Source organism: Rhagoletis zephyria, unplaced genomic scaffold, assembly GCF_001687245.7.
Source record: "Rhagoletis zephyria isolate East Lansing unplaced genomic scaffold, Rhagoletis_zephyria_1.1 Rzeph_scaffold_01260, whole genome shotgun sequence".
Lineage (NCBI taxonomy): Eukaryota > Metazoa > Arthropoda > Insecta > Diptera > Tephritidae > Rhagoletis > Rhagoletis zephyria.
Genome location: NW_016158344.1, coordinates 121,347 through 135,713, shown reverse-complemented (window position 1 = coordinate 135,713; position 14,367 = coordinate 121,347). Strand labels below are relative to the sequence as shown.

Genomic DNA, 14,367 nt, shown 5'->3' with positions numbered 1-14,367 from the left:
ACTTGAATTCAAATATATGTGCATACTTAAAACTACCCTGCAAACCATTTTTTCAGAGTATTCTGAATTGTAGAGAAATTTTAAAGAATTCGTAAAGATCTCCTCCGATTTTTTGCCGAATTTTCTAAAATGAAATAAACTGTGCACACTTCGATTGTTTTACGAAATTGCGGAAGAAAATCGTAAAGATGCCATTATTTTCTTTCCGATTTTTTGCCGAATTTTCTAAGATGAAATGTACTGTGCACACTTCGATTCTTTTAGGAAATTTCGAAAGAAAATCAATAATGTAATTATAATAATGTCACAATCGACATTGAAAATATAAAAAAATTCTGACCCACCAAAAAAAAAAATATATATCTTATTGTGATTTTGTGCTATAAACGCGTTTATTTATAAGAACCGAAATTAAAAAAATAAATAAGAATAAGCCAAAAAGGTAAGTTTAATTTTTTTTGAAGTCGGTTAAAAATTAAGTTTACGTGTCTCGGCCTGTTTTTGGGTAATTTTAGCGTCCCTACAGCGTAATATGTATGTAGCTTAATAAGATTACTTTGTTCACAGATTCCTGTGTGTCTGCAGTAGGGAATGCTAAACTGGACAACGCTGAAGCTATCATTAAAAGATTTTTCAATTCTGCAAAGGACCGCGTTAAGAAGCGACAGCATGCAGTTAACCCGCAGACCTAAACGTTTCACGCAATTGTCGAGGACATGAGTCCAAACTTAGTAGTATTATAAATTTATTAAATTTAACTTTTTTCTAATTTTTACATTCAAATCAAATATCAACCTTAAACATGTTGTATTTACCTTCTTTATACCATGAAATAGTTAGCTTTTACTAATATTTTGAATACTTACCTTTTGAACGCTTAAAATTTATATTTATCACGTTATTGTACATCTACTTACCTTAAACCTTGAAAACTATTGTGAATTCTTTTGTAGCTAACATTAAGCTGCCTCATAGGCAAACGAGCATTTTGTAATTATTTGGTCGCTACCCTCGCAAACAGCCGGATAGTAATTGAAATCCCCCTCTCATACATTTCATATAGTATATAAACCGAATAAACTTTAGCGATTAATTTCCAAAAATTTCCGTGTTTAATTTCTTTCAGAAGGTTGGCAAAATGTTCTTTAAGAAATCTATTCTAACTTTTCTTCAGAATGCTGAAAAAATATTCTTAGAGAGATCTTTTAGAATTTTTCTTTAGAAATTGAACAATATATATTTAAAGAAATCCTTTCGGATTTTCATTCAGAAATTTAACAAAATATTCCTAAAGAAATCTTTTAGAATTTTAGTTAAAAAATCCTACAGATACTTCTTTACGAGTTCGTGTCAACCCCTTCATACGATTTTCTTTGAAAATTCGTAAAGAAATCATTACAGAATTCGAAACACATTTCCGAGTTTCTTTAAAATTTCGTTAAGATTTCCGGAACTTTGGTTTGCAGGGTATGAGCTGTCGATAATTTACGTTAATTATCAAATTATGTGATACATTCCACGTTAACCTCGTTGGAAATTATGTTCAAAAGTTGAGCCTGCCTTCAGTGTCGACTTTATTTTTACCACAGTATACAATAATCCAGATAGGCAAATCAAAAATTGTAAATATGCTTATTTGACAATTTATTTGAATGTATTGGTTGATATTTTATCACAGTTGTCGTTTTCTTTAACACAAATGAAATCCAATTTCAATATTTTCTTATAGTGGAAAATATTTTCAAGACACATAAAATAAAACAACGAGAAAAACAAAATTCCTAGCAAATCAGGCTTGCAGCGTAAGCGATTATAACCGGATGCAGTTCCTACATAAGTCATATCTGGTTCCAAACACAACTTTGAGTGAATAATGGTGGGCTGATTTTGGAAAATGGACCCATAAATTAGGGGGTAAAACAAGTATTACTTAGCTTAAAGGTAGAACTCTCTTATTTAAAAATATACCACTCTTATAGTGGAGACCTCCAAAGGTTTTATGAAATATGTACCCAAAGTTATATATCGACGCTCGAACTAATGCAGGAAAGGTTGATGCAGATAAGCAAGGCCGTTTTTCAATGGTATAAAATACATATTTATCAAAATATTCAGAACGACGAAATGAATTGGTTCAGTCGTGTCTGTTTGTAAACACGCTAACTCGAACAAAATTTAGATATTTTAACGAAAGTCGGTGCCGAAGTTGCCTTTGGTATAATTTAGGTTAGTATTAAATTTTGGTGAAATCTCTCTATAACCACGACCACCTCCCATGTAGTAATCAACATTATTTTTGTTTTGTTATTTTTTTTTACGAATTTCGCTGTTAAAATTTACATTTCAAATATATCAACAAACATTTGGGGGTACTTTTGCACCAGTCATTGCCTATGGGTTAATGACAAAATGATCCTATACATGCACAATATTTCATGTATTAATTTTCAAATAAGCATATTGTCAATGGCTGGTTTACTGTATACTGTGATTTTTACTATGAATACTCCCCATCATATTCTCTACAGTTTGTAATGAAACCTATTTCTCTTTTCATATTGTATCAATTTTAAATCTGAAAATATACGCTCTGCAGGTGCAGAGCTGTTTATTAGGCAAGTAAAGTAAATTAAAAATTAGGTCAGCTCTTTATACACAGTTCATTTAAAGCATTTTTCTTTAAGCTTATTTGACCCCAAAACGCATTAATATCTTCGATGAAATTTTAAAAGCTGCCACTGCATACATACATAAATATTTTCTCTTTAACACGTATCAAAATTTGTACTACTCGAAAAATTTAAGTATCTTGCGAAATGAGCGAAAAGTAAAGTATCTTTCGAAAATACGAACAAAGACGTATCACTTTTGAAGCATATGGATCAAAACGGCAACACTGCTCCTACCATATAATAAACTAGTAATAATCCCCGAAAATCGGGGTGATCCGTGGTCTAAAAAATTTGGTAGCTAACTTTAACTTTGGTATTTGGCAAGATTATACTCTACTCAATATGTATACATAGCTGGCCATGCGTAAAGCAATCCTCTTTCTAAGATCCGACCTTGAGGCTTAATTATTGTTATTGCGAACGCTACAATAATTTTGAATTGGCGGAGTTTAAATACAAAGGGAAGTGTTGATTCGCTAGACTGTTAATTTATATGGGGTAGTAACATTCGTTTCCCTTGTGAATCACATGTTTAAAGTTCATTCTAACCCTTTATGTGTATATGAGCCATTCTTTTTAAGTCGGACGGATTTCGTAAAAAAAAAATTATGTCATGTCTCCGATTCGCTTCAAATTGTTTTTATGGGTTCTGTAAATAAGCTAACACGTCTTCGAGGAATTTTTTTTCTTTTTTCTCTTCGGAGATATGATCTGTCAAAGTTTGCAATTTTTCGTGATTCTGACTAATCATGCACTACTTCAAATCAAGAAACAGTTAGACTTCATACAACACTTTATTCGAACTATTGAATTAAGGCTTTCCAACCTCATCCTATTTCGAACCTTAGTTTTTGTTGAATTCATTACTGAAAAACGGCTCAACAAAAGCAAAGGAGTGCGGCAAGGATAATAATATGAAGGCTACTTTACTTATATTTCGAAACATTTTATTGCATTTTGCGGTTTTCACTCCGTAAGCAATTATCCAAAATTCTTCAGAGTCCCTGAAACTCGCCCTCTTGTGATTCAAACACTTTTCTGGTGACAAAATCAAACCTTTTTAAATGTATTTAATTGACTAGGTAATCGCTTCAAAATATCTTCGATAAGGGTGATCAAAAATTTTTGACTGCCTTTTACTATGCTTCTTAAGTCAAGTTTATCACGCAGTTCATGGGCCTCTTCTGTAAAGTTATAGTGGAAAACTAAGTTTTGTATATTTTTATAATTGGAAAAAATTTATTTGAGGGGAAAAAATCGCCAAAAATCGCCAATGGCGATTTCCTAAATTTTTACGCGCAAATATCCAAAAAAAAATCGCCAAATTGGCGCGAAATCGCCATATCTGGACACTTTGGACTGAATCGAAATTCGCTGCTTTGCTTCTGTATACGCAGTGTTACGAACTTTTGATTTTCAAAAAGCACCAAAAACTTGGGGAAAAAGCGTTTTACCACACTAAAAGCACCAAATGGTTTTGAATCAAGGGATGCTTTTTTCATAACAGTTTGTATGTATTCAACAAAAACAAAAAATTTACAATATGTACAAGAATGCAAACATAAATCAATAAACAAAACTTTTTCGCTCATAACGATTGAAAAGCCTTATGCTATAATGACTCATGCTTACGACGTAATACCGAAGTACTGCACATTAAAACTGATAGATCTCAAGAAAGAAAGATCGAATCCCAACAAACGAAAATCATGCCCTAAGTTGAAATGAGTAAAAAAATTTATGGTTTCATTATATAACCTCAAATATCGCCAAAAACCGTGATTTTAGCACTTTGAGGTTAGGATATCCCAAAGTTCTAGTGCTAGAGCGATTGTGCGGCCAGATTTGTATTCAGCACCAAGAAACGATGTGTTTTACTCAGGTGGTACAAAAATACAAATTTTTTCAAGTAATTAGAAAAGAAAAAAAAAACTTAACTTACTCGCATATCTACTAGCATTTTCAACGCGAATAGAATTGAGCAAGGTGACTTTGCAAGTTCAGCTTTTTATCAATCATGGTTGTATTTAAATGCATTTAAATTTGTAGATTTTTGTAAATTCAGTGCTGCCACAGCTTTAAATATTTAAAAACTCTTTCAGGTTTTATCTATATCGGAGTAATTTTAGTTCAGAAAAAAATCACTAAAAAAGGCACTAGGCACTAAATACTTTTTTTCGGCGTTTTAATTTTCAAAAAGCACTAAATCTAGTGCTTAAAATTGCCCACCTATGATTTAAAGCATTTTCTTTAAGCTTATTTGACCCCAAAACGTTTCAATATTTTCGGTCAAATTTTTAAGGCTGCATACATACATAAATATTTTCTCTTTGTCGTGTATTATAATTTGTACTACGCAAAAAATTTAAGTATCTCGAAAATTATCGAAAAAATAAAGTATCTTCAGAAAATTTGCACAAACACGTATCAGTTTTGAAGTATATGGATCAAAACGGCAACACTGTTTACAACCTACCAAATAAATTTCAATTACAAAAAAGCATTCTACAAGCATACAACTCCTTTATTTAAGATTAATAGCCCAATTCTGCATCGGTGACAAAAATTTTTTTACTGACAAATTTAAATTTTTTCATATATTTTTCCGTAATAAAAACTGTGGCAAGAATTTGTCAGTGATACAAAATAGAGCCGTAATAGCCCAATTCTGTAAATTCTGTGTCGGTGACAAAATTTTTTACTGACAAATTTAAACTTTTTCATACATATATTTTTCCGTAATAAAAACTGTGACAAGAATTTGATACAGAACTGATACTGATGCTGATACAGAATAGAGCCGTCAATTCAACTGCGTGGTTATTATATCAGGATCGCAATCTATGAGATGGGGAAACTTTAACAGAGGAGGTAAAATTGGTAAATCTTCTTTAGAAACTACCATAGCTGGTGTCAGTATTTGTAAAAGTTTTATATCTTCACGCTTGAGATCAAATCTTAAATTTATTTGACCAAAAAGTCCGTGTAAGACTTTAATATATTGGTTTTAACTTCAAGGATTCCAGAACAATTGAAATTAATTTTCATACACATCTCAGCTTTCGTTCCAACAAAAATATCAGATATTTTAACATGATTATTTTCATTTTTAAAATCAATATTAATATGTAACTGATCGCATCTTTTTTAATAAAGTTACTCAAAATTATGATATAATGTGCTTTGATAGTTGCATAAATGTATGTATGTAGTAAAATATACGAGAGAAATTAAAAATAGCATTTGGTTTTGCAACACGTTCCTTCTGCCAGGTCTGCAGATCGCATACCGTTTACTTCGTAAAAGCAGGAAATAAAATAACGTTTCAAACTATCCCATTGCTCAACTATTCTTAACAGAACGCTTCCTAGTGAAAGCCATCGTGTTTGAGATATTAATTAATTAATTAATCCCAACGGCTTTTTACCCTCCATTCCCGCCCAACCGACACGAGGGGCGCAGTCCGCATGACGTACGGAAACTTTTTTTTTTTTTTTTTTTTTTTAGTTTTTTCGTGCCGAGTAGTGGAAACAGGAGTTTGTTAAGTGTCGAGATCTAAAACTATTCAGCTACAGAATCAAATTCATCAGCTGATTGGATATGCTAAAGATAGTATTTCAATTATTGAGAGTGGAAATAATAGTTTTCTTTATAGTAAAAATCGAGTCCGATACGTCAAACGTGCTGGAATGACAGTTAAAATCTTGACATAAACCACGGAATGATTCGTTTAGTTCAAAATTAGTTTTGCATGGCTTTAAAAATAGAGGTCGAAAGTGTCTTGACACTCGAGAAGGAACATTAAAATTTACCTCAGCCAGGAGGGCCGGGCTATTAATCAAGCCTGTCATTAATTTTACGATAAATATTATACCCAGCATTTCTCTACGACTTGCGAGTGTAGGCAAATTTATGAGCTTTAGACGACTTGTGTAAGGGGGGAGATTGTAATCTGAATCCCAGTTAAAATTACGCAATGCAAAAAGCAAGAATTGTTTTTGAATTGATTCAATCCTTTCTGAATGAACTTGGTAGCGGGGATTCCAAACAATAGATCCGTATTCTAGTATAGGTCTAACTAAACTGGTAAAAAGAGCTTTTGTAACATAAGGATCTTTGAACTCTTTTGACCATCGCCTTACAAATGCAAAAACGCCTTTGGCTTTATTGACTGTGACATTAATATGATGGTTGAAATTGAGTTTGGAATCCATTGTGATACCAAGATCGACAAAATTGGATACCTGCTCCAGATTATAATTTGATATTGAATAAACAGCTGGTTGAACAGCCCTCCGAGAGAAACACATAACTTTACATTTTTGAAGGTTTAGTGGCATATAGTTTGTATTACACCAACTAACCACGTTGTTCAGATCCGCTTGTAACAAAGACCTTTCTTCGATAGAGGACAATGTTTTAAAAAGTTTCACATCATCGGCATACATTAAAATTTTTGAATGTTTTATTATAGAAGAAATATCATTAATGAATATCAGGAACAGAATCGGACCAAGGTGGCTTCCCTGAGGAACTCCTGAAGATACTTTAATGATGTTGGAAGAACAATTATTAACAATAACTCTTTGTGTTCTATCAGAGAGGTAAGATGAGATCCATTGAAGAAGACTGGGCTGAAAGCCGATTAGGTCGAGTTTACGGATGAGTAACGAGTGACATACTTTGTCAAAAGCTTTACTGAAATCGGTGTAAATTACGTCGGTATGAGCATTTTCTCTAAAACCGTTTGAGACATGAGTTGTAAACTCCAATAAATTAGTCATAGTAGATTTTCCTTTAGAAAACCCGTGTTGAGATTGTGTAATTGAAGAAGATATAGAATATGTCAGCTGGTTAACAATAATTGCTTCGAATAATTTGGGGATAGCGGAGAGTTTCGCTATGCCTCGATAGTTTTCTATAGACGACCTGCTGCCGTTTTTGTGAAGTGGTATTATGAAAGACTCCTTCCAGGCTGACGGAAAAACGCCATGTTTAAGCGACAAATTGAATAGAGTTGTTAAAGGCTCGCAGATGTTCTCAGCGCAGTTTTTAAGAAAACAGGTCGGAATATGATCAGGTCCAGGCCTAAATGACGCTTTTAAGGTTTTTAAAGAGTGTAAAACTTCATCGGAAGATATTACTGGAATATAAGCAGAGTTGATTGGACAAAGCTCGTACGGATAGTCTCCACTTATAGGGAAGTCTACAGAATAATTGGACCTAAAGAACCGAGCAAACATGTTGGCAATGAGTTGGCTGTCGCTAGATACAGTGTTGCGATAATGCATAGCGGACGGAAAACCATGTGCCTTACGCTTTGAATTTACGAAACCATAAAATGATTTAGGATTGTTAATTAAATTCTTCTTAATTTTACATAAATATGAATTATAACATTTCTTATTTAATGCAAAGTAGCTATGCCGCAAAACGGAGTACCTTAAGTAATCACTGTGTAAGCCCGTTCTTTTATACAGTTTAAAAGAGTGCGACTTTTTATTTTTCAATTTTTTAAGCTCTTTAGTGAACCATAATTGTATTGGTTCTTCATGAACAATATTACGTATTGGCACATACTTTCGAAACAAATTGAAAACAGTATCATTAAAGTGCTCAACGCTACGCTCCACGTCATCTCTATATATTGGCCAAGATAACTTTGAAAGTTCTTTGTTAATTTTCCTGAAATTTGCTTTCGCAAAAACATATCTAGTACTTGAACTTGACTTATTATTATGTATTTCATTTATGATTTCGTAGCTTAACTCAAGAGCAGGATGGTATGCATCTTCCGGCAAAACTAGGGGATCACACCGATTAATAGAGGCCTTCGGAACATCATCAACGTAAACGAGATCCAAGACCTTTCCAAACTTATTTGGACATATATTTATTTGTTTGAGGCAAAGTTCAGCCATTTCCTCCAGAAATACATTGTAACTATCTCTAGATGAAACTGGTACAACATCGGTGTCAATGATGTTCCATGAAATATGTGGCAGATTTAAATCGCCCAAAACAATCATAGAATCGGATGCCGTAAGCATTGCATTTACGGTCTCAAGTAAAGAAACTAGCTGCATATATACCGATACGGCAGAATTAGGAGGGATGTAGCAAAGAGCTAAATAAATATAAGTCTTTCCAGCCTGTACACGTATACATTTAAATTCGGTATATTCAATGACAGGAAGACTAACTTCCTCGGATGGTATCGATGAATGCACCGCAAAAAGAACACCACCGCCGATTCTGCCCACGCGGTCACTCCTGTATATTTGATATTCATTTGGAAGAATTTCGGAATTAAAAATATGAGGTTTGAGCCATGTTTCGGTCAAGGAAATAATATTATAATTGCAGTCAAAACCTTTTAAATATAAGTCAGTTAATTTGGTATTCAAACCTCTAACGTTTTGATAGTAAATACTTAAATTAGACTTGCGAGTTAGTTTTTTGAATCCGAATTAAGATTAGAAATTTTAGCTACGTTATTATTACTTTTATTAGGTTTATACTCAAACTCGCGAACAAACGCCCCGGTCGGCCAAAATGAACTATTTAGTAGTGAATCAAAATCTTCGGAAGCTACATCAATTTTAAAAGATGAAATATCGCGATCGTATTTAAAATTAAATTTACGAATAAATACATCTTTAGTTCTAATTTTAGTCGATATGTATGACTTTATATCATCCGAAGAAGTATCTTTAGCAAATCTAGAGACAAAGATTGATCTTCTCGGAGGAATTACAACCAACTTTTTGGTAATGATGTCTGATGTGCGGGGCTCCGAATTATTAGGAGGAACTAAGTTAGACAGTTGACCTTGAGTGTTGATGGCAACACTGTTAAATCAACGGTTTGACTATTTTTAGAAGTAGACCTAGTGGATATGGCTTTAGAAATCGGAGGCTCCAATGCCTGAGGGCATGGAGAAGATAAATTAATAAGTTCTAAGGACTGGGATGGAGGATTTTTTTTACTAGAATCCGTGGCTGTCTTTTTAGGTGGACTAATAACATGCCCACCTTTATTTTCTCGGCTATCCTCAGCGTGTGGAGGGTCGTCGAGACAAGTGAAATACCTAAAAATTTTTTCGTAATGCTTAAATTTCTAAACAAGCGCCGACAGATCCTTCCCGAACCATTTCTGGACTGCCTGAAGAATTTAAATAAATCAACTTCGGTTGATCTACATTTTTGACAAGACCAACGAAGACCCTACCCTCGTTAATAGCGTCTAATACTCTACAGCTCAAACCAGCACATTTTATATGGGCAATCCCATCGCAGAGCCAGCATGACACATAGGAGTCGCTTTTAACGTGGCAATTGGTGTAAATACACGACATGTTTAAAATTATATTTATTTTTAGGTTTTAGAAGCAAAAAAGCAAAAACGGTTTTGAAAACGATGTATTAATCAGTGAACCAATCAGCTGGTAAATATCAGTTAGAGAACAGTTTTAAATGCACTGTATATTTGACACCTAATAAACAAATGAATGAAACAGCAGAAATGACAAAAAGACAAAAAGAGCAAAATCAATGTGCACAAACAAAAACAATTGTACAACAACAATATATTATATGAAACAAAATACTCGGCACATGCAATTAAGAATATCAAGTTAAATTAATCAAATTTACGGGAAATTTTACTTATCTTTAAATTGTGCACTAGAAGTTTATTAACACTTTTTTTAATTGTTTACTTTAATAAGCGTAAACAGCTTTATCAAACACAAAATTTAAACAGATCACAGAAAAACACAGCTTCACAGCTTGACGTTTGCGTTCTACCTAAGACTTTGTGGTGTTGTACCGAACAGTAGTCCTGAAATTCCTTCAGTTCATATATCCTCCTTGGTCTGTGGGAAAAGAAACTATATATGTTGCGGCACAGTGTCTCATGCTTTTCGGCAATTTTTTACAAGCGTTGATTGAGCAAAGGTGGAGAGAATGGCATGTGCACTTTACATAAAACAAATCGGTTTCTGCAATCAATCATGTTTTCAGTATCCAGCCATAACATAGGCTCCATCAGTGCCCAAACCAATTACGTTTCTTATTTTTAAAGGCAGGATTGGCAAATGTTTAAAAGGTACAATTGGCAAATATTTATATGCAAAATTATGTTTGAAATATGTATTTTTATAATTATGAATTTAAAAACTTAATTAAACTATCCGACCAAAATTTTACTTTGCCGACCAAACTACCAAATGAAAAAGAAGCGACCCAATTTGGTCGGAAAAGACAATAGTGGAAACACTGATAACAATATGAAGCTATGTATTACGCTTAGTGTACAAAGAACACAGAAATCCATGAAATTGCATGCTTCTTAATAGCGTGTCAGGCGTGGCAATATTTCCAACTTTTCCATGCAATTCGCTGTCGAATTGAGAAAGATAAATTTTATTTCGATGAGTGAACAGCCAGAAAAACCTTTCTGTAACAATTCGGGAATGAGTTCCAGAAATAAAAGTTGCAAGATGTGACGGCAATTGAAAGAGCAAAAATCAATTTCGAAAATAGATTTCAGCTTGCTCGTGCTGAACTAGCAATTTTTGTTTCTGCTGCAAGTGCTGGCTAACTAATCGAGTGTTGCCGTATGACACTTATACCAAGTTTGTGATAAATAATAATGCATAATTTTGAATAAAATATCAGAAATATTTCTAATTAATTATTTTTCGGAATTTTATTGGTTAGTTATAAATATTTAATTAATCTTAAAACTGAAAATAACTTTTATTATAACGAAGAGAAAAAACAAACAATCTGCCAAGCGGTCCAGGGCAAAGTCCGACCGATTAATCGGCCGATGCCGAGGCTAGTATCGGCCAAAAGAATCGGCATCGGCCGTTTTTGGAGGATTCTTGTATGACGAAATGTTATTTAGTTATTTGATTATGTTTTTCTTTTGTTATTATAAAAGTTTGTAAAAGCATTTGTTCTTGAAATTAATTTATATTCAAGATTTTATCGGCTGAAGCATAGGCCGATTTTTTGCCGATTATATCCTGAATATAAATTCATTTCAAGAACAAATGCTTTTATAAACTTTTATAATAACAAAAGAAAAACATAATCAAATAACTAAATAATATTACCTCATTCAAGAACCGGCCAAAAACGGCCGATGCCGATTCTTTTTCCCGATACTAGCCTCGGCATCGGCCGACTAATCGGTCGGACTCTAGTCCAGGGATGCATTTAGTATCGTGAAAGATTGGCGGAAATTCATTCGCCAAGAAAACGTTTTCAAAAATTTCGCATTTCGGAAACCTCTTTCGAAAGACACTTTACATGCAAGGTCATGCAACGGCTTTCTGATATTTTTCATTTTGGCAGCCTTTCGAAATATATTGCATTATTATCACTGACAAGCTCTTTACGTATTTCGTAACCGCTGGATATGCATCACGCTGGTTCAAATAACAAATTAATAGAAAACATGGGAAATCAAATTAATTACTTTTTTAATTAACGTCGTTGAGATATTAGTTTTCTTTTTTACGCGATATTGAGTTTGTAATACTCGTAGTTGTTACGAGCTTTCATGATTTGGGTTTTCGTGCGCAAAAACTTGCAAGAAACAGAAATTGAGAGGAAGCTGCAAGTTTTTTCTGAATAAATTCTTACTTGTAACAGTTCGCCAATAAGAAAAACAGCTGTTTACATGCTACTTCTTGCATTTTGCAAAAGAAAACTCTTTAATTAAAATTTCATGAAACTAGTAACTGCTAGTAAGGTTAGCGTTTCCGTACTTTTCGGGATAGTTTTCTCATTGAGAGGGATCCTAGGAAATCAAGTTACTTGCAAGTTTCTGAATATTTTTTTTTATTGGAGAATACATGAACGGAGCTAGTGTTCATCTTCTCGGTTTCTGTGTTCTTTGGTAAATAGCTGGTACAATAACTTATGACTAGATTTATTACAAGTTGGTCCTTATAAACAAGTCTCAAAATTTTTATTTCAGTTAAGATAAAATGAAATGATAAGTTCTTAAACACAAAACATCGGTTCAAAAAAGAGTCAAACGCTACAATTTCTGGTACATTTTCTTTTTCCAAGTGGCAACCGTGCTCATAATCTCAATTAATTTTATTTCCACTGCAGACATCCGGCGTCAATAACACCAATTATCGCTCGAGTGACCTGCAATTTGACGAGGATGGACAGCGCGTTAATTTTGGCATAGACATTTTCGAACCGCAAGACAATTGTGGCATTGGTTTCTGGGATACGAAGGGTCAAATAACGCCGCAACATGTAGAGGCAAGCATCGCAAAGAAGCTGGTTTATCGTGTAGCCACGCGTATTGGGGAGCCGTACTTTATGGAGATGTGAGCATCAGATTTGTTTGTTTGTATTGAATAAAAATTTCTTTGGGATAACCAACAGACCCGAGATGGTGGAGCAGAATGTGACTGGCAATGAACGGTACATGGGTTATGCAGTAGATTTGATTAAAGAAATTGCAGAACTTATGAATTTTGAGTATATATTTGTGCCTGTAGCAGATAACCAATATGGCAAATACAATAAGGAAACAAAGCAATGGAACGGCATAATTGGCGAGCTGATCAATAATGTTTGTATAATATCTGTTGTATGCACACACATATATGTATATAATTTTCGTTAGTTAATAACTATTCTTAGTTACATCAATTACTACAAGATATTGTCCAAACATTAAAATAAATTATTTTGTTGCTCTAATGATTTTTAGGATGCACATATGGGCATTTGTGACTTGACTATTACACAGGCACGCCGTACCGTAGTGGACTTTACCGTGCCCTTCATGCAGCTTGGCGTAAGTATATTAGCCTATGCAGATACACCCGAGCCAAAGGCTTTGCTGGCTTTTCTTGAGCCATTGAAAGGAGAAGTATGGATGTACGTCATGGTTGCGATTTATGTCATATCTTTCTTATTTGTGTTTTCAGCAAGGTAAGTAAACTAATAACTTTTAAGCAAAATATGATATAATTACATATGTATATGTACATTAGAGTGCATAACATTACAAAATTTATTATATTTAAAGACGTCCCCCAATATATTTCGAAAAAATGTTAAGATTTACGTGAGCTGAACCGACTTGAATATACCTCCTAAAATGGGGTTATTATTGAAAAATTTGTTTCTAAAAGAACTTTTTGAAAAAAATTCCCTCAGATGACAAAACAGTTAAAGCTTAAAAAATCTGCATAAAGATATTTAAACATATTTTCAATGGGATCGTAATAATGAGATATTTGATGCTGCTTTTCACTTTTTTCAAAGATTCGTTTAAGAAAAATTTGAATAACTGGGGCAAAACTATACAGATTTATACTTATTAGATATCACTGGAAAGGTATTTTCTAGGGATGTGCCGGGTATCCGGTAGATATCCGGAATCCGGCCTATCCGGCCGTTTTTTGGTTATCCGGTTATCCGGCCGGATACTGGCTAATATCCGGCCGGATTCCGGATATCGATTATAGAAGATTCAATTTAGAAATTTGACCCAGATTTTGTATTTTGTAATCCAATTTAATAGTATCTAATTAGTAATCAAAGTCTCCGCATTATCGGGCTACAACCTATTTCTATTTTCAACATAAATGTTACCCGATGCACTAAATACTCTTTCCGAGTTCACTGAGGAAGGTGGCGCGCAGAGATAC

At 33.6% G+C, this 14,367-nt stretch overlaps 1 protein-coding gene across 1 annotated transcript in view; it reads left to right on the top strand.

Annotated features, from left to right (window-relative positions):
- Nucleotides 1–2,499: 2,499 nt before the first annotated feature.
- LOC108363371 (glutamate receptor ionotropic, kainate 2-like) overlaps nucleotides 2,500–14,367 on the top strand; it is a gene marked incomplete at its 3' end in the record, with an annotated part of 30,456 nt that continues 18,588 nt past the window's right edge. Inside the window, exons 1-7 of the mRNA XM_017616714.1 lie at nucleotides 2,500–2,527; nucleotides 2,742–2,831; nucleotides 6,837–6,865; nucleotides 10,793–10,825; nucleotides 12,806–13,032; nucleotides 13,091–13,280; nucleotides 13,422–13,645. Coding sequence (XP_017472203.1) covers nucleotides 2,500–2,527; nucleotides 2,742–2,831; nucleotides 6,837–6,865; nucleotides 10,793–10,825; nucleotides 12,806–13,032; nucleotides 13,091–13,280; nucleotides 13,422–13,645 — 821 coding nt within the window. The remainder of the gene's footprint in view (nucleotides 2,528–2,741; nucleotides 2,832–6,836; nucleotides 6,866–10,792; nucleotides 10,826–12,805; nucleotides 13,033–13,090; nucleotides 13,281–13,421; nucleotides 13,646–14,367) is intronic.